This window comes from Canis aureus, chromosome X (assembly GCF_053574225.1).
Source record: "Canis aureus isolate CA01 chromosome X, VMU_Caureus_v.1.0, whole genome shotgun sequence".
Classification (NCBI taxonomy): Eukaryota; Metazoa; Chordata; class Mammalia; order Carnivora; family Canidae; genus Canis; species Canis aureus.
Window position 1 is genome coordinate 18,307,101 of NC_135649.1, and position 24,811 is coordinate 18,331,911.

Consider the following 24,811-nt stretch of genomic DNA (forward strand, 5'->3'; position numbering starts at 1 on the left):
AACCGCAGCTCATCGTCGAGGGCGGGGAGAGGTGGCATTTGAGTCCTCCGGTATCCCAGCAGGCAGTGCAGCTTAGAGACGCTGACAAAGGACCGGAGGAGCAGTCGCAGCTGCTTTCCGAGGAGCCGGTGTTGCCGAGGTGAGAATCCCCCTCCCCCCGTCCCGTCACCCACTTCCTCCGACTTCGGGAAGACGTGGAAGTTACGTTACCGGGAGACCCCGCGCAAAGAACGAGCCGGACCCAACCCCCGAGCTGGGCTCTGTGACTGGCAGCGGGGCTCGGCGGCGCCGGGCTGTGGGTGGAAGGTGGGGAGCGGGCAGAGGGAGCCCTCTCTGCCCCGTCTCTGACTGTCAGCTGCCCCGCCGCCCGCGGAGCCCGGCCCCAGGGTCCGGCCGGCCCGTGCCTGCCTTTCTCGTGCCCAGGCGGAGGCAGCGGGCTCGGGATCCTCCCGGTGCCCGCCCGGCAGAGTTCGGTTGCCCCGGGGATGAGACTCCGGGGACAACTCTTTGGCGGATGTGGCGAGGAGGGCTAGGGGAGGGAGGCTGACTCCCCCTTCGAGGTGTCACCGTCCTCGCCCCAACTCTTCCTTTCCCCAACCCAGCCAGTTCCTCCGGGCGATCAACTGGAAGGAGATCGGTGGGGCTGGAGTGGGGCGTCCCGGGATGGCTGGAGGGAGGTGAAAGTGGGCTGGAGAGAGGCGGAGAGGGGGAGCGAACGACTTCGTGGAATAGTGGCGGGGGGTGGCGGGGAGACGTGGCCTGCATCCGTCCCCCTTCCTGGACCTCCGCACGGATCCTGATGGTTGCACCAGCTGCTCGGCTGTAAACAGGCTCACATGACCGGTTTCACATGGAGCGGGCCGGTATGGGGACGAAGGCTGGAAAGGCTGGGCCCCAATCAGGTGGAGCTCCAGTTCCAGGACGGACCGTTTGATACTCCCTCTCCTGCCCTCCAGCCCTTAATCGATGTCCTGCGGTTTCCCCTCTGGGTAAAGTAACTGACATCTGCCCTCTCCGACAGAAGTCGCTTTTCTGCCCTGGTAGAATCCAAGAGACCTCACATCGGGGAGCGAGAGGGCGAAATATTAGATGAAAATGGCCCCGGATTTTTGACCTTTGAGGGAAATAAGAGATGGACGCAGACCTGGAAAATGGGATCCTTTGGATCTTGCCTAAAAAGCAGTCCTGTTCTGTTGGAATGCGTTGCGTTCTTAATGTGAATTCCAGAGAGAAGGGGAAAAGTCTACTTTTTTTCAGCAAAGGCACACCTGGAATTGAATATATTCTCATTGACGAAAGTCTTGTCCATGTTTCCTTTAAGTACTTGGAAATCTGCCTATAAAGTGCTATATACAGGATATTGACCAGGGAGTGGACACCAGCTTCTAGGTTACCTATGTATTTGGTAGAAAGCTGTGGGGAGTTTGGAAAACAGGAAACCGAGCCAAATGTGTCTTTCAAGTTGTTCATGCCTACATACCCAAACAGGATACAAGATAAAGTAGTTTCTGAAGCATTTCTAGAACTCTCAGAATACAAGGTTTACTCAAATCCCGGGATATTTGAAAATTTGGAGTTTCTCAAATCTGTAAGGGGTAGTGGTGATAGAGTCCCTTTATTTTTTTATTTTTATTTTTTAGAGTCCCTTTACATGTAATATATAATTAGATGTAATGGACAATATTCAGTATAAAGTCAGCCCTTTCTATAAAGTCAAAATAGCTTATAAAATAATGCATGTGTCTCCCCTTAAATTGTTCGTGCACATTTTCTTCTCCAATTTTTTATTTTTAATTAATTTCTCCTGAAGCTTTGACATTTTAACTCTAATTTCTTTCTTTCTTTCTTTTCTTTTCTTTTTTTTTTAGAGGGTAGGGGCAGAGGTAGAGGGAGAGAGAATCTTAGAAAGGTTCCATACCCGGCAAGGAGCCCAAGTTGGGGCTTGATCCCACGCCCTTGAGATCATGACCTGAGAGCTGAAATGAAGAGTCAGATGCTTAACCAACTGAGCCACCCAGGTGCCCATTAAACTCTAATTTGTGAAAAGCAGTTAAGAAACTACAAGAAAAGCTTCCCCATCCTGTAATAGCCCAATAAAGTAAGTTATTTGCTACTCTTTCTGTTTTTAAGACGTTTAAAATGGAAAATAGAGGAATTTTAAATATTGTCTAAAATTTAAATGAGATTATCTGTGTTGCTCTGAATCTTGTTTTCCTATCTTGTAGTATTCTAGAGAATCTTGCCCTGCAATAAATAGATGAAGTGATTTACTCTTTAAGGCCCTCTGTTTCCTTATCTATAATATGAAAGTTTTGTTTTAATCTCCAGAGTCCCTTAGAGCTCTCAAATTTCATAAAATAGTGCAGGTTTTGATTGGGAATTATTCTTGGACAAAATAAGGTGCTCAGATAGGCCAAGTTATTGGTATCAGCTGGAAGAACATGCCATGCATAACAGGAAGTATCCAGAGTCCTAACAGAAATAGGGATTGTGCTTTACAAAATTCTCATTAGGTAAATTAGCCAGATGGGTTGACCTGTACCCCTCTCTCATCTTGATCAGGAAATTGAAGATTGCCTCAGCTAAATCCTACCTCCAAAATTAGAACAGTTAAGCCTGACTTTCTTGGCCTTCAGGGCATAGTACAGGGTGATTCTTTTCATTCATTCCAGCTTCTTCCTGAATTAAGTGGGCTATGTGATCAGTGACGAAGTAAGGAGGAAGAGAAAGGCTCTAGCATTGAGTCTTACCTTGGCAGTGCCTTGGTAAGATCCCCAGAACCAATGCCTTTTTTCAGCTCTCCAGCATTTGAGATTTGATTTTGCCAGCACATCCTCAAAATTGTATCAGTCTCAAGGTTTGATTCAATCTAACCAAACTCACGAAAGGTTACTATGTTAATATGAATGCCTGTTGACTAACTTCCAGTGAGAAGTAGAAGCTGACCAGAAGATTCAGGGATAAGCCTGGGCACCCCTTTTGACACTGGAAACACAGACGTTGTGCTCCATCTTGCCTTCGTTTTCTAGGGACTGTGTAGAACACTTCCTTCCTTTTTAAAAAAAATTTTATTCATTTATTTGACAGAACACAAGCAGGTGGAGCAGCAAAGGGAGAGGGAGAAGCAGACTCCCTGCTGAGCAGGGAGTCCCATGCAGAGCTTGATCCCACTGGGATTGTGACCTGAGCCAAAGGCAGACACTTACCCCACTGAGCCCCCCAGTCACCCTGGAACACTTCTTTCTTAAAACACCTAGTGGTCGATACCTTTGACAAGGTTACAGCTTTTATGTAAAAACCCTTTCAGTCACACCTTTGTATGGATCTATCTATCCTACTCACCTGATTGAATCTGGGCCACCTGGAAAACCTCTCTAAAATCTGTTTCCTTCTGTTCCTCTTGCCTTCATCTAGGCCCTCATTCCTTCATGCCACATTGATTCAAGACTTACACTTGGATTTTACTGTAGCTACTCTGGATTCTGGTGGTGTGCTTGACTGGTCAGCAGCAACCAGTTTCCTACTTCTAGATCTTACCCAGTCCGTTCTGGGCCTAAGACCTCTCAGAGGGGTTTCCCATCATCAGACGCAGTGGTTCTCAAAGGACAGCCTGCATTAGAATCATCCAGAGGGCTTGTGAAAATACAGATGACTGGGCCCCAGTCCCAGAATTGTGGGGGCAGTAGGTCCAGCCTGGGACCCAAGAATTTGCATTTCTAACAAGTTCCCAGGTGAAGTTGCTGCTGCTGCTGGTCCGGTACCTCATTTTGAGAACCACTGGCAGCCAGAATCCAGCCTCCACCCCCAAACTTGGCTTGCAGGATTTTTCACCATCTCTTGCCACTCCCCCATACATGCTATTTTTTAACCATGTGCAGTGCCAAAGCTCATCTTAAGAGTCCCTTTCATGCTTCTACACATCTTCTTCCTGGAAGTCACCCCCATCTCCACTCCTACTGCAACCTCCTATTTAAGGCAGACCGTCACTTTCTTTATGCTCCTAGAGCTTTTTTATCTGCCAGCATTTTAACACTTGTCACATCATATCCTAATTACCATGGATATGTGTTTTTCCTGCCAGACTGAGTTTTTCAAGGGCTAAGACTATGTTTTCATCTCTTCTGCATATCCTCAGTGCAGGGCCTAGCACATAATAAGTGCTCAGTTAATGTTCCGTGAATGAATTTGTGATCCTAACTCTGGAGAGTGCCATATAGGTAGCAATATGTGTCCTTCATATAGTGAGTTAATATAGGTTTTGCTTTGAGAATTGCACATACATCTTAAAATACCTGAAGACATTGAGATACTGTAAAACAAAGATGGGAAATACCTAGCTTTAAGAAAAATGGTTTTAAGACACGCTGCTAGGCATCCTTATTTTTCAAAATCTTAAATGATACACGACTGAACTTTTCCAATTTGAATATGTAATATCCCATCACCACATTATTTATAGCAGGTAGGTCTCTTTGGAAAGGCATCAAATTACACACAAAAAAACCCGAGAACGTGTGTAGAAACAAAATGGCCTCATATTGTGCCATGAACAGCTGAACCTATAAAGTGGACATTAGGACATTGCTTGTGAAAGACTTTAGGAATATACCAGCCAGGGCAGCCTGGGTGGCTCAGCGGTTTAGCAACGCCTTTGGCCCAGGGCGTGATACTGGAGACCTGGGATCAGTACCTCGTCGGACTCCCTGCATGGAGCCTGCTTCTCCCTCTGCCTGTGTCTCTGCCTCTGTGTGTGTGTCATTAATAAATAAATAAAATATTTTTTTAAAAAAGGAATATACCAACCATTAAAAATCCTAATGGACAGTACTGGAGATATATGGAGGAAGAGAGCCAAGCTGATGAAATGGAAGGAAAAAAGAGGCTTGGATAATAGTGAGACTAAAGCAAAGAGAGCTTATCGCTCATAACTGTTCAATATTTTCCCTGCCCATTGGCAGAGTGTGCCAGGTATGGAGGAAGGAGATAGATAGCCCTTGTGCCCAGATAAATGGGAGCTGGCCCCGAGGTAGAGCTGGGGACCCTAATCAGTATAAACACAAGTGAGAGACAGGGAGAGGCAGTAAGGAGCTGGGGCACTGTGGCCAAGCAGATGGGTCACCAGTTTCTGGGGAAGTCTGTACCCCCCAATTATCCTTAGCAGTTTCAGACTTTAAACCACTTGAGTACAAGCATCTCCAAGGACCACTTACTTTATTTGATTTTCTTGGAGCCTCCTCTTTCCAAAAAAAAAAAAAAAAAAAGTAGGGGAGAGGGCAAATGACAATATGCTTTTATTTTTGTAGAAGTTCTTTTTTTAAAAGAATTAATAATGAGAGACACAGACATAGGCAGCAAGAGAAGAAAGCTCCCTTTGGGGAGCCTGATGTGTGACTGGATCTCAGGACCCTGGAACCACAACCTGAAGCAAAGGCAGACATTCCACCACTGAGCCACCTAAGCATCCCATGACCATATAGTTTTAAAATGGTTTCTGTTTTAAATCTCCAGTTTGAATCTGTGGTGAGCAAAGGTATTGAAACTCCCGCATATCTCAGAGTCTGATCTTTTCCTCCTTCTGGTCAATCTAAAGTGAGGAAGACAAAAAATAATCACACTTCTGGGCACTGCTCTCCCAGGACTGATGGTGGAGGGTGAGGACTTCACATGTTCAGGCGTGTGTGTGTGTGTGTGTGTGTGTAAGAGTAGTTTGCAGACTGGTCACAAGGTGGTGTACACACATAAGGTTTCCTTACAAATTTCATTCATGATTGCATTTCTGGGCCTTTGGTGCAGAGGAAACGGACAAGGCAGTTCCTGCACTACCAGCTGCCAGCTGCATGGTGTCTCTGTAAGGTCAGGGCTGTGCCCGAGCCTAGCTGGGCACCTAGGAGCCAGGCTAGTGATGAGAGGGAAGCAGGTGGGGGTGTGTGTGGGGGTGGATGGGGAGAGGCAGCTGGAAGTGCAGATTCTCTGTTCTCCACTCCCCCCCCGCCCCAGCCCATGGTAAGCAGCTACTGTAGATTTCCTGTTCCTTTAATGGGGATTCTTTCCCTGTCTTTTATTTTATGGACAAAGTGTGTTTAGCCACGAGGAAGAGGAATGCTCCTGGATGGAGGAGACCATTATTAGTAAACACCTGTCGGCAAACTGATCAGTTCAGTATCTGCTAAGTGCCTAACACCGAGCTTGGGTCTATGCAGGGTGAAAAAAAAAGCCAAAAACCAAAACAAACAAGCAAACCCCACAGAAAAACAATATGGCATTCTGCTTGACATCTGGGGAGTCCAAATTAATCCACACAAAACAAATGTTAGTATATTCAATCAATTTGGCAAGTACATTAAAAGACCATGTCATAAACTTAATGAGATCCCATAGATCAGAGAAGTAGAGGAAGACCACAAAGAGGGGAAATTTGAACGAGGCTTTGAAGGATGGAGGGGCATTTGGCATCCAGAGAGGTAGAATAAAATAAACCTTAGTTACCAATGCCCTAATGGTTAGCTCCTGATAGCCGTCGGTCTTCTTTTTGAATCAAGAAAAGAAAGCATGCCTAACTTAGTAAGTGAAATTGTCTCTTAGTATTTGTTCTTTATAAAACTGAAAAGGCAGCACATGCATCAAGACTTGGAATTTTAGGGCAGCCCGGGTGGCTCCCCGGTTTAGCGCTGACTTCAGCTCAGGGAGGGATCCTGGAGACCCAGGATCAAGTCCCACGTCGGGCTCCCTGCATGGAGCCTGCTTCTCCCTCAGCCTGTGTCTCTGCCCCCCCCCCCCATCTCTCGTGAATAAATAAATACAATCTTTAAAAAAAAAAAAACTTGGAATTTTGGATCATCCTTTGAGAACTCTTCTGGAAAAGCAGGGACCATTTCTAGGGATGAGGGCATGTGTGACAGTGAGCCTCAGAGGCAGGACTTTTGAAAAAGACACAGAAGAGATGGTAGGTACCGTATAGGGAAGGGTGAGTCTGGAGACCAGAGATTTGTCTCCAGTACCTCGTGCAACCTTGGGTAGTAAGTCCCTTAACTATCCTGGGCCTGCTTTCCCATAGGTACAATGAGAAGGGCTGGGAGCGCACATTCTTTGACTTCATGTTAATGTTTGACTTTTGGAAAGCAACCTCATAAACCGATTTGTAGTAAGGTTTTACTGGTTTAGTGTATAATCTCTCCCCAGAATTTTTGCACTTTATCATTTTGCAGTATGGACAGGAGCAAAGAGAAAGTGTTATCCGGAAGACCATCAATTAGAGGCAGGTGTTCTGCTTCCTTATGTTTGTTGGCAGAATCTTGGATATTGCTCTGGTGACCTGGTGCTAATTCCTCCCTAATGGGACACCCAGGTGGCTCAGCGGTTTAGCACCACCTTCAGCCCAGGGCGTGATCCTGGAGACCTGGGATCAAGTCCCACGTCAGGCTCCCTGTGAAGAGCCTGCTTCTCCCTCTGCCTGTGTCTCTGCCTCTCTCTCTCTCTCTCTCTCTCTGTCTCTCATGAATAGTTAAATAAAATCTTTAAAAAAAATTCCTCCCTAATTTCTATTGGTTGGAGTTCAGGAGGCAATGTATCTCTTAGCCGAGATAAGTGAGAAATGGAAACGGGTACAAAAAGAAATAAACTGCTAAAACCGATGAAATGCTTCTGTAGCAGTGACTGGGGGTAGACAACCTATTTATTCACAATTCATGGGGAAAAGTATACATACTCAACTTGTAAAGGGAAAGCTTCAAAATAAAAAACAAAGACTTCTAAACCATTATGTAAAGCGAGCGAAATTCCTACTCTGACTTGTGCCGACTAACCCCCTCTTCAGGTTGGAACCAAGAGTTTAGTGCTTGTTTTGGGTGCGTAATTTTGACTTCCCAGCTCAATTTATAAACTGTCATACTCCTTTATAACAAAAAGTTGCACACTTTCATCAGTTTTCCAGTCCTCTTAAACCTTTGTTTTTCTCACTGTAATGAGATTCTGTTGCATATAAAATGATTTTAAAGAATTGAAATCATGGTATTTAAGACATAGTTTAAGATTTTCGGTGTTAGTAAAGGATCATGAATTGGAAAATGCAATTAACAGAGGTTTTTCACACATTGTTTCTAAATTTCTTCCTGAGTTTCAAAACTGGCACCTTTTTCAGATCAGGCCCTGGAGGAGTTGTTCAATTCCACTAGAAAAACAAACCCCACACAAAACTTTTGATTTTTTAAAATATTTTATTTATTTATTCATGAGACAGAGAGAGAGGCAGAGGGAGAAGCAGGCTCCATGCAGGGAGCCTGACGTGGGACTCGATCCTGGGTCTCCAGGATCACGCCCTGGGCTGAAGATGGCATAAACCGCTGAGCCACATGGGCTGCCCTACACAAAACTTTTGAATAGGTATTCATAGGGTTCAGAATTCGAAAGATACAAAAAGGTATCCAGAGGAAATTCCCCTTCTACCCCAGTTCCTGGCTGCTCAGTGGGTTTCTCTGGGGCCAACCCTGGCCATCCTTCCACAGATCGTTTACCCAGAGCCAGGAAACCTCTGTCTCCCACACAAATGGTGCCATACTCTCTACTCTGCATTGTACCTTGCTTTTCTCACTTAACACTACACTTGACGTTCAGTCTGTACCCATACTACACAAAGAGCTTCCTCTTTCTTCTTGACAGATACCTGGTGTCCCAACGAGTGGCTACATCATACTTTATTTCATCAACACCCTGTAAGGGACAGTTGAGCTGTATCCAGTTTTCTATTGGCCACAACAGCTAACCCTTACTGAGCACCAGGCTTTGTTCTGGGCGCCTCCCATACATCATTTTATTTAATCCTCAGAACTGAGATTAAAACAGTTCCACGTACATACTTCCACACAAGAGGAATATTTATGCTCGATGAATTCCTCAAAGTAGCATCTCTAGATCCGAGGACATGCATGTTTACTTTTGGCAGGTAGAATCAGTGTGCCAATTTATATCCTCGCCAGCAATGTTAGGAATATGCCTGGTTGCTCCCACCATGTGCTGTCAGAGTTGTTGATTTTTGCCAATCTGGCAAGTAAAACATGTATTCCAGTATAGCTTTAGTTTGTTCTTCTCTTGTGAGATTACATCTCCTTTGGTAAGTTTAAAAAACAATTGGCCCTTGTCTATAAAATATAGCATTTGCTCATTTTTTTCCTTTTAATGATTTTATTTATTTATTCATAAGGGACACACAGAGACAGAGACATAGGCACAGGGAGAAGCAAGTTCCCTGGGGGGAGCCTGATGCAGGACTCGATCTCAGGACTCCAGGATCACCACCTGAGCTGGAGGCAGATGCTCAACCACTGAGCCACCCAGGTGTCCCAGCATTTGCTCATTTTTATAATGAGTGCTTTTTCATAATAATTTGTATTTCCTCTACATATAGTAGGGAAATCAGATCTAGCCTGTGATTGAAAAAGTCATTTTGGTTTTGCTTAAAAGTTTTTGTACCTGGCAGCATTATAAGTGTTTTTATATAGTCACATTTAGCAATACTTTTTGGTTTCTGGTTGTTAGAAAGCCTCAGATTCTATAAGAAAAAAAAAGATTTCCCATAGTTTCTAGTATTTTAGTTTTCTTTTTCTACACTTAAAACTTTGGTGCATTTGGAATTTACCCTTTAATAAACTGTTGGAATTTTGTAAGGAGTAAGGGATAAATTCAACTTTCTTTTCCCTAGGTGGATACCTGGTTTTACCAACATTTACTGACTAAACTATTTTCCAGAAATCAGAGATGCCATGTCACCTTTTATCCTAAGCTAAATTCTCATCCTAACGTTTTATTTATTTTTTTAAAAAAGATTTTATTTATTTATGAGAGACACAGAGAGAAAGGGAGAGGGAGAAGCAGGCTCCATGCAGGGAGCCTGATGTGGGACTTGATCCCAAGACTCCAGGATCATGCCCTGGGCCGAAGGCAGGTGCTAACTGCTGAACTACCCAGGGATCCCCTCATCCTAATGTTTTAGAATGAGATGTTGAATATTATTTAGTAGTGGCAAACTTGGATGTTGTGTTTCTATAGCCAAGCTTACTAAGAAAGTAATAGAGCTAATTATTTTCTACTGGAAAAAAAAAAAACAAAGTTCTTAGAGCACATTATCCAAATAGTGTGTATGGCCCTTAGCAAAAGAAAGAAATTTGTGGCAAATAAAAACTCAAAATTAGAATGATTTTATCAGATGCTCTTCAGAATAATCTTAGTTTTTTGTATTACAATAGACAGTTTGCTAGAGTAGAAATGCTGGACTGCAGGCAGAAGGCCTGCTGACATTATTTGTCTTTGTCTCTTCCTAATTTAATAACAACAGCAAACACTTAGAACACTGCCTGGTCTACAGTAAGTGCTAAAGCATTGCATGTATTAATTAATTCTGTATATTTAATTAATAAAAAAGTTTGTAATCTGTTATGACTGATATATTAAATGTTGTTACTAATAAAAATATTAATAGGCCCTTTCAGCTCGGTCAAAAACAAAAACAAAAACCAATCCAATACTGTCATAAGCTACATGTGTGCATGCTGTAAAGTGTACGGATAGGAAGTAGAAGGATGATCTGGGATAGCTTGTGGATTATGATCTTCCTAGCATTGTCCCTCACCTTCACATTTCTGTTCCTTGGCGTATGCTATTCCCTAGGTCAGAATGCCTTTCCTTGTGCCACCCACCCTGCCCCAGGAGTGTATACCTTTTTTTTTTTTCCTTTAGGGACTACCTCCAGTGTCATCTCTGGGCCTCTCTTCCAGGCAGAATTATTCATGTAATCTTCTAGTTCCCTAAGCACTTAAATACATATATAGTGGTATGCATTATAATAGAGGTAGCTTATTTTTTTAAGATTTATTTATTTATTCATGAGAGACACAGACAGAGAGGCAGAGACATAGGTAGAGGGAGAAGCAGGCTTCTCGCAGGGAGCCCAATGCAGGACTCTGTTCTGGGTCCTGGGATCACGCCCTGAGCCAAAGGGAGGCGCCCAACCGCTGAGCCACCTAGGCTCTGATGGCTGAAGCATCCACTTCAGAGATTGCCGGCCACGGGACAGGACAGAGAGCCAGGCCCCCTCCCCCCAAGTGTTTTAAAGATTTGGTTGATTTCAGTAACTGATTGGTTGGGTCATTTGTTTTGTTGTTTTTGTTTTTGTTTCTCTTCCTACACTTAAAATTTCCACTCTGATGTTCTGAATCCACCAATAAAGTATGAGCCCACAAAATCCTCAAACCCAATAAAAGCAGAGCCCCAGGAAAAAAAAAGTATTTAAGCTTCCTAGAGATAGCTTAAATATTGTTTCAATTAGATTTGAGTCTTTTAAAAAAAGATTTTATTATTTAGAGAGCAAGCACAAGCAGAGGAGAGAGAATCTCAGGTGGACTCTGCACTCAAGCGCAGAGCTTGACACAGGGCTCAATCTCACGACTCTGAGATCATGACCTGAGCCAAAACTAAGAGTTGATCGTTCAACCAACTGTGCCACTCAGGCGCCCCTCAATTTAAGTCTTTCAAGAGCAGGGTGGTCGTGATATCTCTGCCCAGCTCCTGACATAGTTCCTGACCTATAATAGGTGTTCAGCTGAAAGAAACTAACAATTTGCATACATGATTATACCCTATCATATTTGATAAAAGTTGGAAAGGCCTCAAGCAGAATCTGCACAGCAGCCACTTCTGGCTGGTAAAAGCAAACAGTTTAATCTTGTGTTCTATTGCTTTTTACAGGTGTGGGAACTGGGACACAAAGTATTAAATGGTTTATGGCCGGTTTTAAAGGTGTCATCTACAGAGAGAAAAATAAAACATTTTCTGTGATTGTATTGTTTTAGCTTTTGCATTTTCAAAAGCCACATTCTTAGGATGCAGGCTAAATAACAATGTTGTTGATTAAAATTAGCTTAGGAAATAAACATAGAAACATCACACCTATCAGACAGACTTCTCCCAGCTACACTATTTAGAACATATTCAAGAACCCCAGAAGGAATCCAAAAGGTCTCTAAGTTAGAAGAAAATAGCTCTCATGTAGCCTGTGTACTTGATGTAGGGGGGAAGGCACGGTGCCACTTGCATGCCAGAGCCTCCTTACTGACTTTGAATTCTCATAGGAAGCTCCCAAGGACTCCTTCACAAGTGTGATATTCAGCTTCCCTTCGAGACATTTTTGCTTGTCTTGGGTTTTTGGTAGGAAAAAGATGAAAAGCACTCTTCCACCCATGCTGCCAGAAGACACTATTAAGGCATTGTTGAAATGAGTGTAAAAGTCAGTCTCATGGTTTTTCTCCCATAACTCATGGAAACTTACTTTGTTTTATATTTTCTAGTCTTTGAGAATTCTGACGAGCTCACATAAAATCAGTTGTGACAATACTTAATCTTACTTTATAAGAAATCCAAGGTTTTATTCTTTTTAATCTGTTTCTTACTATTTTATTTATTTGGCAGAGAGACAGCAAGAGTGCACAAGTAGAGGGAGTGGTGGGCAGAGGGAGAGAGAGAAGCAGGCTCTGCGCTGAGCAGAGAGCCCAACTTGGGCTCGATCCCAGGACCCTAGGATCATGACCTGAACCAAAGGCAGACGCTTTACCGACTAAGCCACCCAGGCACTGGGGTTTTTAAAAAAAGCCATGTCCCTTTGATCTCACCTCTTTGAAAGAGGGTGATTAATTTGAGGTAGAAAGACTTCTTTATTCCAGTATTTGTGTAATTTATCATAGCTTGAAATATTTTTTATATAAAGATTTTATTTATTCATGAGAGACACAGAGAGGGGCAGAGACATAGTCAGAAGGTGAAGCAGTCTCTCTGTGGGGAGTCCAATGCCGGACTAGATCCCAGGACCCTCGGATCACAACCTAAGCCAAAGGGAGATGCTCAATCACTGAGTCACCCAGGTGCCCTATCATAGGTTGAAATTTTGAATGTGAAAGGAGCATCTGTAAATTTCTTTGCATAGTTTTGTACAACCTGTACAAGTAAGCCAAGAGGAAGAGTCCATAGGCATCTTTAAATGACTTGGGGACCTATTTTAATGCAAGCTGAGCATGCTTTTTGTTGGAGAGATGACCAATGAACACGGGTATCATTCGACCTCCTTCTCTCTTCTTCTCTTTCTAGATTGCCAAAATGCTTTGGAGTTTTTAACTAACTGACTTAAGGAAAGTCCAAAATAGATTTGAGACTGTAAAAACAGAAGCTGCAGCAAGGGGGATTCAGAGCCAATGCATCAACAAAAAAGACAGCCAGAGTTAGTGGAAGGAAATCTTCCCGTTTTTGTGTTTCCCACGGAGCTAATATTTTATGCAGATGACCAGTCAACACATAAGCAAGTGTTGACGCTATATAATCCCTATGAGTTTGCCTTAAAGTTCAAAGGTGAGTCTCCTAGGTCTCTCTCATGGATTGTAACTAGTCCCTACTAATTGTTTACTTGTAGAAACTAATTTTAAAAGACACTAATGGCCATTGTGACTTTTTCTTTCAGTTTTGTGTACTACTCCAAATAAGTATGTTGTCGCTGATGCTGCAGGTGCAGTAAAGCCTCAGTGTTGTGTGGATATGTAAGTCAAAAATCCCTTCCTGGTAACATGTTTTAAGTGTGTTAATATTTATGTGTTTAACTTGTAAAGAATCTCTTGAAGCCATTCCCCCATAGGCATTTATGCCATATTGAATCTTTTGCTGGAAGTTTGAGTCTCTCCCAATTTTTTATTTTATTTATTTTTTTAAAAGTTGTTGATTTCTTTGAGAGCAAGAATGCACAAGCAGGGGGCATGGCAGGCAGAGGGAGAGTGAGAAGCAGGCTCCCCACTGAGCAGGGAGCCCGATGTGGGACTCAATCCCAGGACCCCAGGATCATGACCTGAGCCAAAGGCAGATGCTTTACCGACTGAGCCACCCAGAAACCTCAGTCCCTCACAATTCTTAAAGAAGCCCCTAAGATTCCAAACAGGTCGACCAGATACTTAGTAATATTTCATGATGCTGGAGCTGACGTGTATGTTAATATTTCTGTGAACATCTCAGTTGTTGTACTTGTCATTATAGTGGGGTCGCTTATGAAGGTCAAGTTCTAACTCATTCCTTTAAATTTCTCTAGCTGTAACAGGGACTTTAGCTTTCTTTGGAACATCCTATTATAGTGACATTTGGGAAACTAATAATACTACATTCACAGAACAATGGTAATAGAAGTTCATCTGAAATGATTCAGCTAATAAGCCTGGAAGTTAATCTCTGCAAACAGGAAGCAAGTGTGTAACTACTCATCTGTAAAAGGTTATCTGAGCTCTTCCAGATAATTTCGTCTTAGAGTGTCAGATAAATGGTTGTTTGTTCAAGCTGTTCATATTTAATTTTCACTTTAGAGCTAGTGGTGACCAGATGGATCCATTGACCAGCTCTTAATTTAAGCTACCAAGTAAACTGTATTTGTTTAAATCTTCCATGAGAATGAGAAGCAGAAGTTTTTTCCTCTGAATACATTTTCAGCCTCCCATATCCATGAAATGATATATCTTTAGAGGACGTGTTTTCACAGGTTTGATTTCCATTCAATACACAATAAGCAAGAACTATTCCAAAGAAATGTAGTCTCTTGCCAAAGAAATGTGTTATCTTTAGCCTAATTGGTTTGTGTTCTCTATTATGAACAAAGTAAGATACGTGGAATTGTAGATAACTCTCATAAAATGTGAACTACTTTATACTCTTTTCAGAGGAATACATAAATGTATTGTTAGCCTTCCGTGGCATTGGTCATACTGGTTACTTACTTACTCAATTGCTTGTTTTTACCTGTGTGCACGGCTTTTGGTTTTGAGTCTAGGTGAGGCTTGTTAGTTGCATGATAAATAAGTGGCCTTAGAAATCCATGATACTTTTGTGGGGAATAAACCATTTCATATACCCTATTTGGTAACTGTTGCTGCCTGTAGATCCCAAGGGGGAAAAAAACCTCATTGCTCAAAGGAATTTTCTTTACCTATCGTCCTTTTACTTCAGACTTTTATTCTATGTTGTAGAGTATGTGGTTTTCATCAAATATTTTAGAATCACCCATTTCCTTTTGGGTTATGCTGTGTTTTTTGTTGTTTTCTTTCTTTTTTTTTTTTTTTTTTTTTAGCATCAGTAGCAAATTTCTCTACTTGGGTATTTGGTTACAGTTAGTTCATGTTCTCCTGTATGAAATCTCTGGCTGAATTCTGTTTGACGGGCCCCCAGAAACCTAAACAGCATCTATTTTTTAATGTTTTCAGTGTGATTCGTCATAGAGATGTTCAGTCCTGTCACTATGGCGTGAAAGACAAGTTCCGTCTCCAAGTGTCCGAACAGAGCCAGAGGAAGGCTTTAGGAAGGAAAGAGGTTGTGGCTATTCTTCTCCCATCTGCAAAAGAACAACAAAAGGAAGAAGAGGAAAAAAGAATAAAGGAACATTTAACTGAAAGTTTCTTTTTTGAGCAGTCCTTCCAACCAGGTAGTTTGGGGTTGCTTGGAAAGCCCTCTGGCGGTTGTCACGCATTTCTAACTTGAAAATAATCAAGGACTGAGGATAATTACTAGAGAAATGATCTGCCACTTTCCCACCTAACCTACTGCTTCAAAATGGAACCTAACTAGAGATCAGGTACCTAAAATCACACCAGGAGGCCTAGAGCTGGACCCAAAGTGGGGAGAAAAGCTCTCAGCCACTGTGTTGCTATAAGCCTGGGAAATGTGTAGACCTGAGAATGCAGCCCCCTTACTTTTGTTTCTGTGACTTTCCTGTATCCTTTCTCATTTAATTAGTTCAAAGAAGGAAAGAGATTGTGTTTGGCAATAGGCCAAGCCTGGTGCACTGTTCATATTATTTTGAAAAAAAAAATCTCATTAAAGTTGAAGTTAATTAAACTAAGTAGATTATAATATCCCCTGTGGGCTATTAATTGAATCCCTCTCCATTCCTCATTTCCTTCCAGCTTAGATATTCAGAAGTGTTATGATATATTCTTTCAACATTGACACTATCCTCATATTCAACCCTTTGGACGTCATTCTTCCTCCCTCTTAACGTCTCATTATCTCCTTCCAACCCCATTATAAGGGGAGGAAGATAAAATTTTCCATAGAAAAACATGGAAACTTTTTGATAGTGATATATGAATGCGATAGCAGCTGTCCTTGAAATTGCAACATTATCTATGAGGAATTAAAAACAAATCTACTTGTCATTACATGAATTCGCATATCCTTATCAGTTTGTTCATCTTAGAGTATTTATTTGGATAACACAGGGAGTAATGCCTCTTTGACTGCTGTGGGCAAGAGTCTCCTCCGTCTGTGTAGGGAGTGCCCAGATTTTCTGGTGACACTAAGACGAGGGCCTAGCTAGTAGCCAGTAGATTGCTTCTTCTCAGCAACTCTTATTGCCTGATAGGATCAGATTTTCCTCTTTAGAAGCTGAAAGAGAGAGAGAGCTTCTGGTAAATGTCACTTTGATCTCTGATCAGTATTGTGAGGTTGGCTTATAAATGTTTATGGAAATACAAGATTCTCCCTTTAAAATGCCTCCTCTAGAATAAGAAAAGTGATATAATGAGTATTTGTTTTTTGATGTTAAATTCATAATTTAAAGAAAAATGGTCACTGGCTAATTTCTGTATTTAACAGACCAGTTAAAGAGTCCCTCCCCAAAAGGATTAAAAGTTTAGTTTTATATTTTCTCCTTTTTTGTTTTTTATTTTAATTTTTAAAAATTTATTTATTCATGAGAGACACAGAGAGGCAGAAACACAGGCAGGGGGAGAAGCAGACTCCCTGTAGGGAGCCTAATGCAGACTCGATCCCAAGACCCCCAGGATCATGCCCTGAGCCGAAGGCAGACACTCAACCACTGAGCTGCCCAGGCATCCCTCCTTTATTTTAAAACTTATTAGAATTCAGGTGAAAATCATCCTAAAAGAATAAATAATGACAATTGTATTAATTGAGCATTTTACTCTTATTTTACTTTGACAGTGAGCATTTGGTATCGAAAGTATATTAGTGAATTCTTCTAATTGTAAAATCAAAGTAGGTTAACAAATGAGGTGATTTCTCTTTTGAAAAAAAAAAAAAAAAAACAACTCTCTAAGCCATCCATGTCAGGAAGCTCAACGAAAGCACATTTGTCTGGTTAACTATCATGTCCTTGTCCACTAGTGCAGAGTAGTATATGTGTGCGTTTCATCTGGTAGGGTCTGTTGGATTGGTTTTCTTTGTCTTACAAGGTTTCCATGGCTCTTGCCACTCTTGAGAGCAAGGGCAGCAGCACAGTAGAGCATGTCCAGTTTACGAGTAGTTATACCCCAATGTTTCTAATAATGTGGCCAGAAACGGAGTAAGGTATTCTTCTGTAATAGAGTATGATGGTGACTGATTTAGCCTGTGTTGACAAACTGATATTTTTCACTTCCGTTTTTTGAATTAATAGTAAGTTATGTGTGGTTGCCAGTATGTAGAATTCTCTGGTTTGTTCATCAAGTTTCTCTAAACTAAAGAAGCAAATCGAGATTGTCAGGGGGTGTGGGGTTTGAAATATCATTATTTTTGCCCATCTTTAGCTTAGAGAGATGATTATTAGATGTATCACGAGCGCAATGTTGCACGGCTATGTGAACCAGCCAGAAGATGGTCAGAGGCTAGATCGTGAAAGATTTTATAAATATATTTCTATAAATGTATCAAAAGGCAGGAAAATAAGAAATTTCTTCTCGAGTTGATTGTACTATAAAAGACATAGCAGTAACAAATTCGGAAAGGAAAGCAGCACCTACAATCCCACACACTTAACAGATCTGCTTATGTAAGTGTTCCAGGCCTTGTCTGTGTGCAGAAGTATGTGTGTGTATATATATATATATATATTTCATTTAACAGAAATTTAAGAGAAACCCACAAAGCATACTTTAACAAAATACCAAAGCCCAGGTTATTAAAAAGATGTTTTCATCAGGCTCCCCGTGCATGGAGCCTGCTTCTCCCTCTGCCTGTGTCTCTGCCTCTCTCTCTCTCTCTGTGACTATCATAAATAAAAATTTAAAAAAAAAATTAAAAAAAAAAAAAAAGGGGATCCCTGGGTGGCGCAGTGGTTTGGCGCCTGCCTTTGGCCCAGGGCGCGATCCTGGAGACCCGGGATCGAATCCCACATCAGGCTCCCCGTGCATGGAGCCTGCTTCTCCCTCTGCCTGTGTCTCTGCCTCTCTCTCTCTCTCTGTGACTATCGTAAATAAAAATTTAAAAAAAAAATTAAAAAAAAAAAGATGTTTTAAAAAGCAGCTGAATCTTAGTGAGTTTGTCTTAATTACATTACTAATGAACTGGTGTGTTGATGCAGTGTCACAGTCCGTGCCCTCTGGCTTAAGAAAATTACACTCTTTATTATTGTTTATAATAAGAAAAGATCAAAAATGACCTAAAAGTCCATCAGTTGGACTGGAGATTGGATTAAATTATGAATATTCATAAGATGGGATGCCAGGCAGGCATTTATTTACAAAGATCTGATAGAAAGATAGATGGTTGTGCATTGACATAGAAAGAGGTGCAACCATATTTCTGAGAGGAAAAAGCAGTTATAGAACAGTACATATATTGTGGTCTCATTTATGTCAAAAAATTTTGTTTACATGTTTATGTGGGTCTTGTAAAATCTGAAAGGATCTATACCAGCCTGTTAACTGTTATGTCCAGGAGAATGAGACTGATCAGGAAACTTTGTTTTCTATATCTCCATAAAGTTTTTACAACAATCTTGTAGTATCAGGAGAAAAGCTATTTCCATTTTGAAAAATTGCAGGCATCTATGCAAATGCATTTGGAATTTCTCTAAATACTAAAAATTCCTTGAAATTATCTTTATTGTGGGTCTGCAGCCAGCAGTGTAGTAATCATAAATGTTTTCCTTAAAAGCTTATCTCTGCAACAAATACAAAGATACTTCACTTATTAAATGAAATAAGACTTGTTTTTAGATATTTATACTGTTGTTTCATCTCAAGCAGTAATTACTATAAAATTTGAATTTGTTTTTACCTATCTGGCTTTGGCAAGGCTCAATTAAACTTCACACAACAGCTAAGGTGTTAATAATTTAGAAAAGTTACATTTAATAATAAAATGAACAGTGTTATTTCATTAATAAAACACAAGATTATGTTGCTGTTGGCTATTCCTTTTAATGAAAGAAGGGTAGTGGGAACAACTATAGGACAGAATATGCTGTTGGGTTTCTTAAAAATATGGGTATGAATATTGCACACATACAGCAAGAACTGTAGAGTAGCAGGCCCAATGACGTTTTTTAAATTTTATTTTACTGTTGTAAGAACACTTAACATACGATCTACTCCACTCACAAAATTTTAAGTGTACAATACAGTATTGTTAACTATAGGTACAGTGTTGTGTAGCAGATCTCTAGAACTTACTCATCTTGCTTAATTGAGACTTTATGCCCATGACTAGTAAGTCCCATTTTAAACACACCCCCAGTCCCTCGTAACCACCATTCTACTGTCTGGTTCTGAGTTTGACTGTTGTAGATACTTCATGTAAGTGGATTCATGATGTATTTGTCCTTTTGTGACTGGTTTATTTCATTTAGCATAATAGTTGCCAGATAGTTTCTGCTTTCTTTGCTGTAAATGGGATAGAGCAGAGGACAAGAATTTTCACAGGTAGCTTTTTAAAAAAGATTTTATTTATTTGAGAGAGAGAGAGAGGGAGAGCACAAGTAGGGTTGGGGGGAAGGGGAAGAGGGAGAAGCAGACTCCCCATGGAGCAGGGAGCCTGACATGGGTCTCCATCCTAGGACCCTGAGATCATGACCTGAGCCCAAGACAGACGCTCCACTGACTGAGCTGAGCCACCCAGGTGCCCCCATGGGTAGCCTTAAAACACTCAAGTAGTGCCTTTCTGCAGCTTTTAATATTTTCAGAAATGGTAGCAGGATGCTACAGTTATTAGGACCAAACCTGTGTACCTAAGCTCCTCTCAGAAGGCACTGGGCTCCGAAATGGAGTAAGACACAAGCCATCCCCAGGGGTACAGGAGGAGAATATCAGGACTTCAATTTCTATTTCTAGCCCCTTCTTTAAAAATTCTGTTTATCTTAGAAACCTATACAGATGCTGCGTGCTTGAGTACTTTCTGCTGATTATGGTGAGGTGGGGGGAGGGGGAGGATGGTGATCTTTCAGTAGGAACTTGCTGCCTCACAATGCCCTTTCAACATTACATTCCATAATGACTCCGAGGAGTTATGGGCTTCCAGATAAGTCCAGCAGGTACAACCCCTTGGAATGGAAATGATGGGGAAAGAGTCAGAGGAGTAAGACAAAACCAGAATCCTGGTGAGTGGTAGACAGTAAATGTGAATGAACTTGGTCTTAGATCATTTTTAGAAACAAGCTCAGGGGTTTTTCTCTTTCACAGAAAACAGAGCTGTCTCCTCAGGACCTAGTTTACTGACTGTCTTCCTGGGAGTGGTGTGCATTGCGGCTTTGATGCTTCCTACGCTGGGGGATGTGGAATCGCTGGTGCCTCTCTACCTCCACTTGAGTGTGAATCAGAAATTAGTGGCTGCTTATATCTTAGGTGAGTGTTTTAGAGCTGCATTTGGGGCCCATGTGGGGCATGTGCGTAGGCTCAGGGGTGGTATTGGTGTTACATGTGTATGGAGTTGATAGTGATGGTAATGGTGCTGGTGCTGGTTTGTTTGTTTGTTTGTTTATTTATTTATTTTTTTATTTATTTGAAAAACAGGTAAGATTGCTTCCAAAGCATGTGTTGAGGTAAAGTGCATTTCAAGATTTAATTTTTGGCTTACATTTAGTTCTTGTTGTCTCTGTAAGTTTATTTACTTAAGTAATCTCTACTCCGCCCCACGTGGGGCTCTGACTCACGAGTCAGAGCAAGAGTCACATGCTCTACCAACTAAGCCAGCCAGGCACCCCCTCCACCCCCCCAACTAGTTTTTTGTAGCTTATTGATCTAGCACCTGATCCTGTATTCAGTTGTTTTCCTTTTGCTGACTTGGATGGTATACAACATGTATAAGAATGTAAAAGGCTATGTTCCACGATCCAGCATTTTTACTTCTAGGATTCAGTCCTAGGGAGACACTTAGACAAAGCGCCTACAGTGACAAAGGTGAACAGTGTGTCCTGATTTAATACGGTGAACCTCTCTCTTTAAACCCATTCCCATACTTCCTGTTAAATCATTCTCTCAGGCATCCTGGCTTGGAATCTTCTCATTAGTTTAACTGAACTCAGTGCCTGCCATGTGTCAGGGATCAGGGCTCCAGTCATGACTGACCCTGTCTTCTAGTCTCCTGTCACCTCTTCTGAGATGCCAGCTCTTTTCAGGATTCTCTCAGTACTCCTTGGTATACTCTTTTTTTATTTTTATTTTTTAAAAGATTTTATTTATTCATTTGACAGAGAGGGTGGCCGGGGAAAAGCACAAGCCAAGGGGAGAGGGAGAGGGAGAGGGAGAAGCAGGCTCCCCCCCTGAGTGCAGAGCCCCTCGGGGGTTGATCCAGAAACCCTGTGATCATGAGCTGAGCCAAGACAGACACTTAACTGAGCCACCCAACTGCCGCTATGCTCTCTTTTCTTTACTTTCAAAATTCTCGGGCAGCCCATGTGGCTCAGCGGTTTAGCGCCTGCCTTCGGCCCAGGGCGTGATCCTGGAGACCCGGGATGGAGTCCCACGTCGGGCTCCCTGCATGGAGCCTGCTCTTCCCTCTGCCCACCCCTCTCAAGAATAAATAAAATATTAAAAAACAAAATTTCAAAATTCTAAATTTGACTTTGTACCTTCTATGTGTGTCCTTTCTCTTCCCATTTCCCCCACCCCCTACCCCGTCCCATTATTTTAACCCTCCAAATGCTCCATCACATTGCTGTCAGTTGGATTTCCATTCTGGTTTGGTTTCACCACCGCCACTGCCTCTTCCAGAATCATCAGAGCCTCCCCATAGTCCACAGAAAGAAATGTGACTCTGTAGTTGGGCATCTCCAGCTCTTCACTCTGAGCCTTGCCAATCTCATCTAGCTGATTCCCTCTATAAATCCTTGATCACAGCCTGTGAGATTATTTATTCACCTTGAAAAGCTCAAGAGTCTGGTCAACCTCCTTGTCCTGGCTCTTGCCATTCCCTCACCTGAAATGCTTGCTGACCTCATTGTTTTTATCATCCCTGTCCATCTTTTAGGCTTATTTCAACTTTACCTTTTGGGGCATCTTTTCTACCTGTCCTGGTCCTATGTGATTGTCCTTCTTTTCTGTACTTTATCACTCACTTTTGTTTATACCACTTAGCACTGAGCATATTCTTAATTTATTAAATTTTTATGCTTTCTTGTATGGAGTCTCTTCAAAAGAGACAAACCAAGCAGGAATACTATGCTTCTCTTTGTGGTTCAATGTGTTTTTGTTGATGAAGTTGGCTGGCTTTACTGACACTTTAAAGTGCCATGTCTGCTATTATCATAGCTGATGTGACTGGGTAAAGTGGGAGGAATAGTTGATAGTTAAAAAATTAGCTATGGCCAGACATTAGCGATTTAATTAAATCTATCCAGTGACTGTCCATTGCTATAAATTGTATTTCTTCTGTATAATATCAACTGAATTCAAACTGACTTTGAATTCTTGGTAGAGTGCCTGTCTATGTGCTCTATTTTATTTGCTCATCGAGACCTAAACAATTGCTTATCGAATGGAAGATTTTGTAAAATGCAGGACTTTAACTGTTCTCCAATTTTTTTTCTTTCAGGTCTTATCACAATGGCTATACTTAGAACCTGAGCAAGAAATTCAGTTGACTTCTGAAGTAAATTTATCTTGCAAATAAGAATGTGGACTGCCTTTTATCTCTCCTTCACTCCATTAACATGCTACAAACTATTGAGTGATTTATAAGACTTGCAAATGTATAATATATATTTTAAATTACTCTCTAATTTTATTGGAAGGACTCTAGCACATTATGTTACAGACAGCAAAGATGCTTCTGAGTGACACCTAGGAAATTATCTGAAGAAATTCTTTTTATATCTAAAGCTATTGTGCAAAAGACTTTAATTAAAACATCTGCTATTTTCTCACATTTTTTTCTAATTTATCTTGATTATTAAGGTCATATGTCCTTCCAAGTGAAAGGCCTGAAAGAACAAACTGACCAGCCTAAACATAAAATGACATTTATTTCCTAATTACAAACATCAATGTTACTATGTAAATTATACCTTGTCTTCTGTCATTATAAACAGTTGCCATGGTGTTTCTAAAATAAGTTTTACAGTTAATATGTGGAGGGTAAAAAAAAAAGCGTAAAGTACTGAGGGATCATGCTTATCCTATCCTAGGATCTCACAGAAGACCAGACATTCTTAATTTATCTGGTGAACTACAGAATAGGTAGTGGTCCAGATGCCAAGCATGTGGGTTTTTTTTTCTTTAGCCCTCATAAAAGTAGCATGACTTCTCTATTTGGTTTAAGAATTTAAAAGGAAGGTAGGCATTTATTTAGTTGTTCGATTCACCCTGGCTTTACCTCTGGATCATGCTTTATGTTAATAGGAAGAGAAAAATCACTTATTTCTTCCTAGCCCTTTTCCTGACTGTAAGCAACTAGCCCACACTGGGATTACTAGATGCTGGATGTTTTATGTGGAGATGTTTTTCACCTTTAAACTCTAAGCCAAGTATAGAAAATCCTTGATATGTGTCTATTTTATATTAGTCACTGAGACATTTTTTAAGTTTATATTTATTAAAACAACTTTACCAAAAAAAGTCCCCAAAGCACAACTATTTACATTTCTTTATAGCCTCTTCTGATCTTTAACATAAATATGCAGTTTTAACTGTTATTGTCATAATAACTGATCTTTTGACTTAGGATTTTTATCTGAGAGCACAATGCGTTGAGTCTCTTGAAAATCATCTTTCAGATCTTTTTATAGAACGAACTTATGCACTGCTACTGTAGTGTTCTCAAGGAATATACATAAACATAATATATATGCCTGAGGTTTGTTTTTGCAGGAAAATAGTGCTTTAGCTTTGAAAGTAAAAGCTTTTATGTATACTCTTTCATAGAAAATCCTCATTGTTTACCAATTTGGGGAGGATGAATCATTAAATGGATCATGTCTGTACATTGTGTAATGACTGAAGAGCACAGAAATGTAATCTATTTTAAACTTTGTAAAAAAATATGTTTGGAGGCTATTCCTTGTTTCTCTGTCCCTTTCAAGTCCTCTGTGTGTGTATGTGTGTGTGCAAGTGTGTGTACGTATGCTTGTGAGCGCATGCGTGTGTGTGTGAGATAACATATTTGTAAAGGAGAGAAATCACTTTAAAATAATAAAAGAAAATGGAGGCCTGAGTTTCACACTGACTTACACACTTTATTCTGGTTACCTCTGAGGAACTCCCTTTTCGTTTCCTGCTTCCTAGAGCTGTCTCCTATTCCTGTGAGTTAAACAGAAAAAATAAGTGAAATAGATGCACTAAAATGCCTTAAGTTCCTTAATTTACTAAGGGAATTAATTTGTTTAAATTTTTGAATAGGTAATAGTCACATGCTTCAAAAATCAACTATAAAAATGTATACAGGGGTACCCGGCCAGCTCAGTTGGTGGAGTGTGCGACTCTTGATCTTGGGGATTGTGAGTTTGAGCCCACGCTGGGGTTAGAGATGACTTTTTTAAAAAAATAAAAAGGTTACAGTAAAAAAAACCAAAACACTGCTTGCCATCCCCCTCTCC

General features: G+C 41.1%; 1 protein-coding gene across 2 annotated transcripts; it reads left to right on the forward strand.

Annotated features, from left to right (window-relative positions):
* Nucleotides 1–24,435, forward strand: MOSPD1 (motile sperm domain containing 1). 2 transcript variants are annotated; one of them, XM_077890024.1, is made up of 7 exons: nt 1–139; nt 1,869–2,098; nt 13,129–13,386; nt 13,496–13,571; nt 15,270–15,487; nt 20,463–20,624; nt 22,813–24,435. In XM_077890024.1, the coding sequence occupies exons 3-7, from the start codon at nt 13,233–13,235 to the stop codon at nt 22,842–22,844; spliced, it is 642 nt and encodes a 213-aa protein (XP_077746150.1). In that variant the 5' UTR covers nt 1–139; nt 1,869–2,098; nt 13,129–13,232; the 3' UTR covers nt 22,845–24,435. The 2 variants fall into 2 exon arrangements, with proteins under 2 accessions (XP_077746150.1, XP_077746149.1); XM_077890023.1 differs by lacking the exon at nt 1,869–2,098.
* Nucleotides 24,436–24,811: the final 376 nt, after the last annotated feature.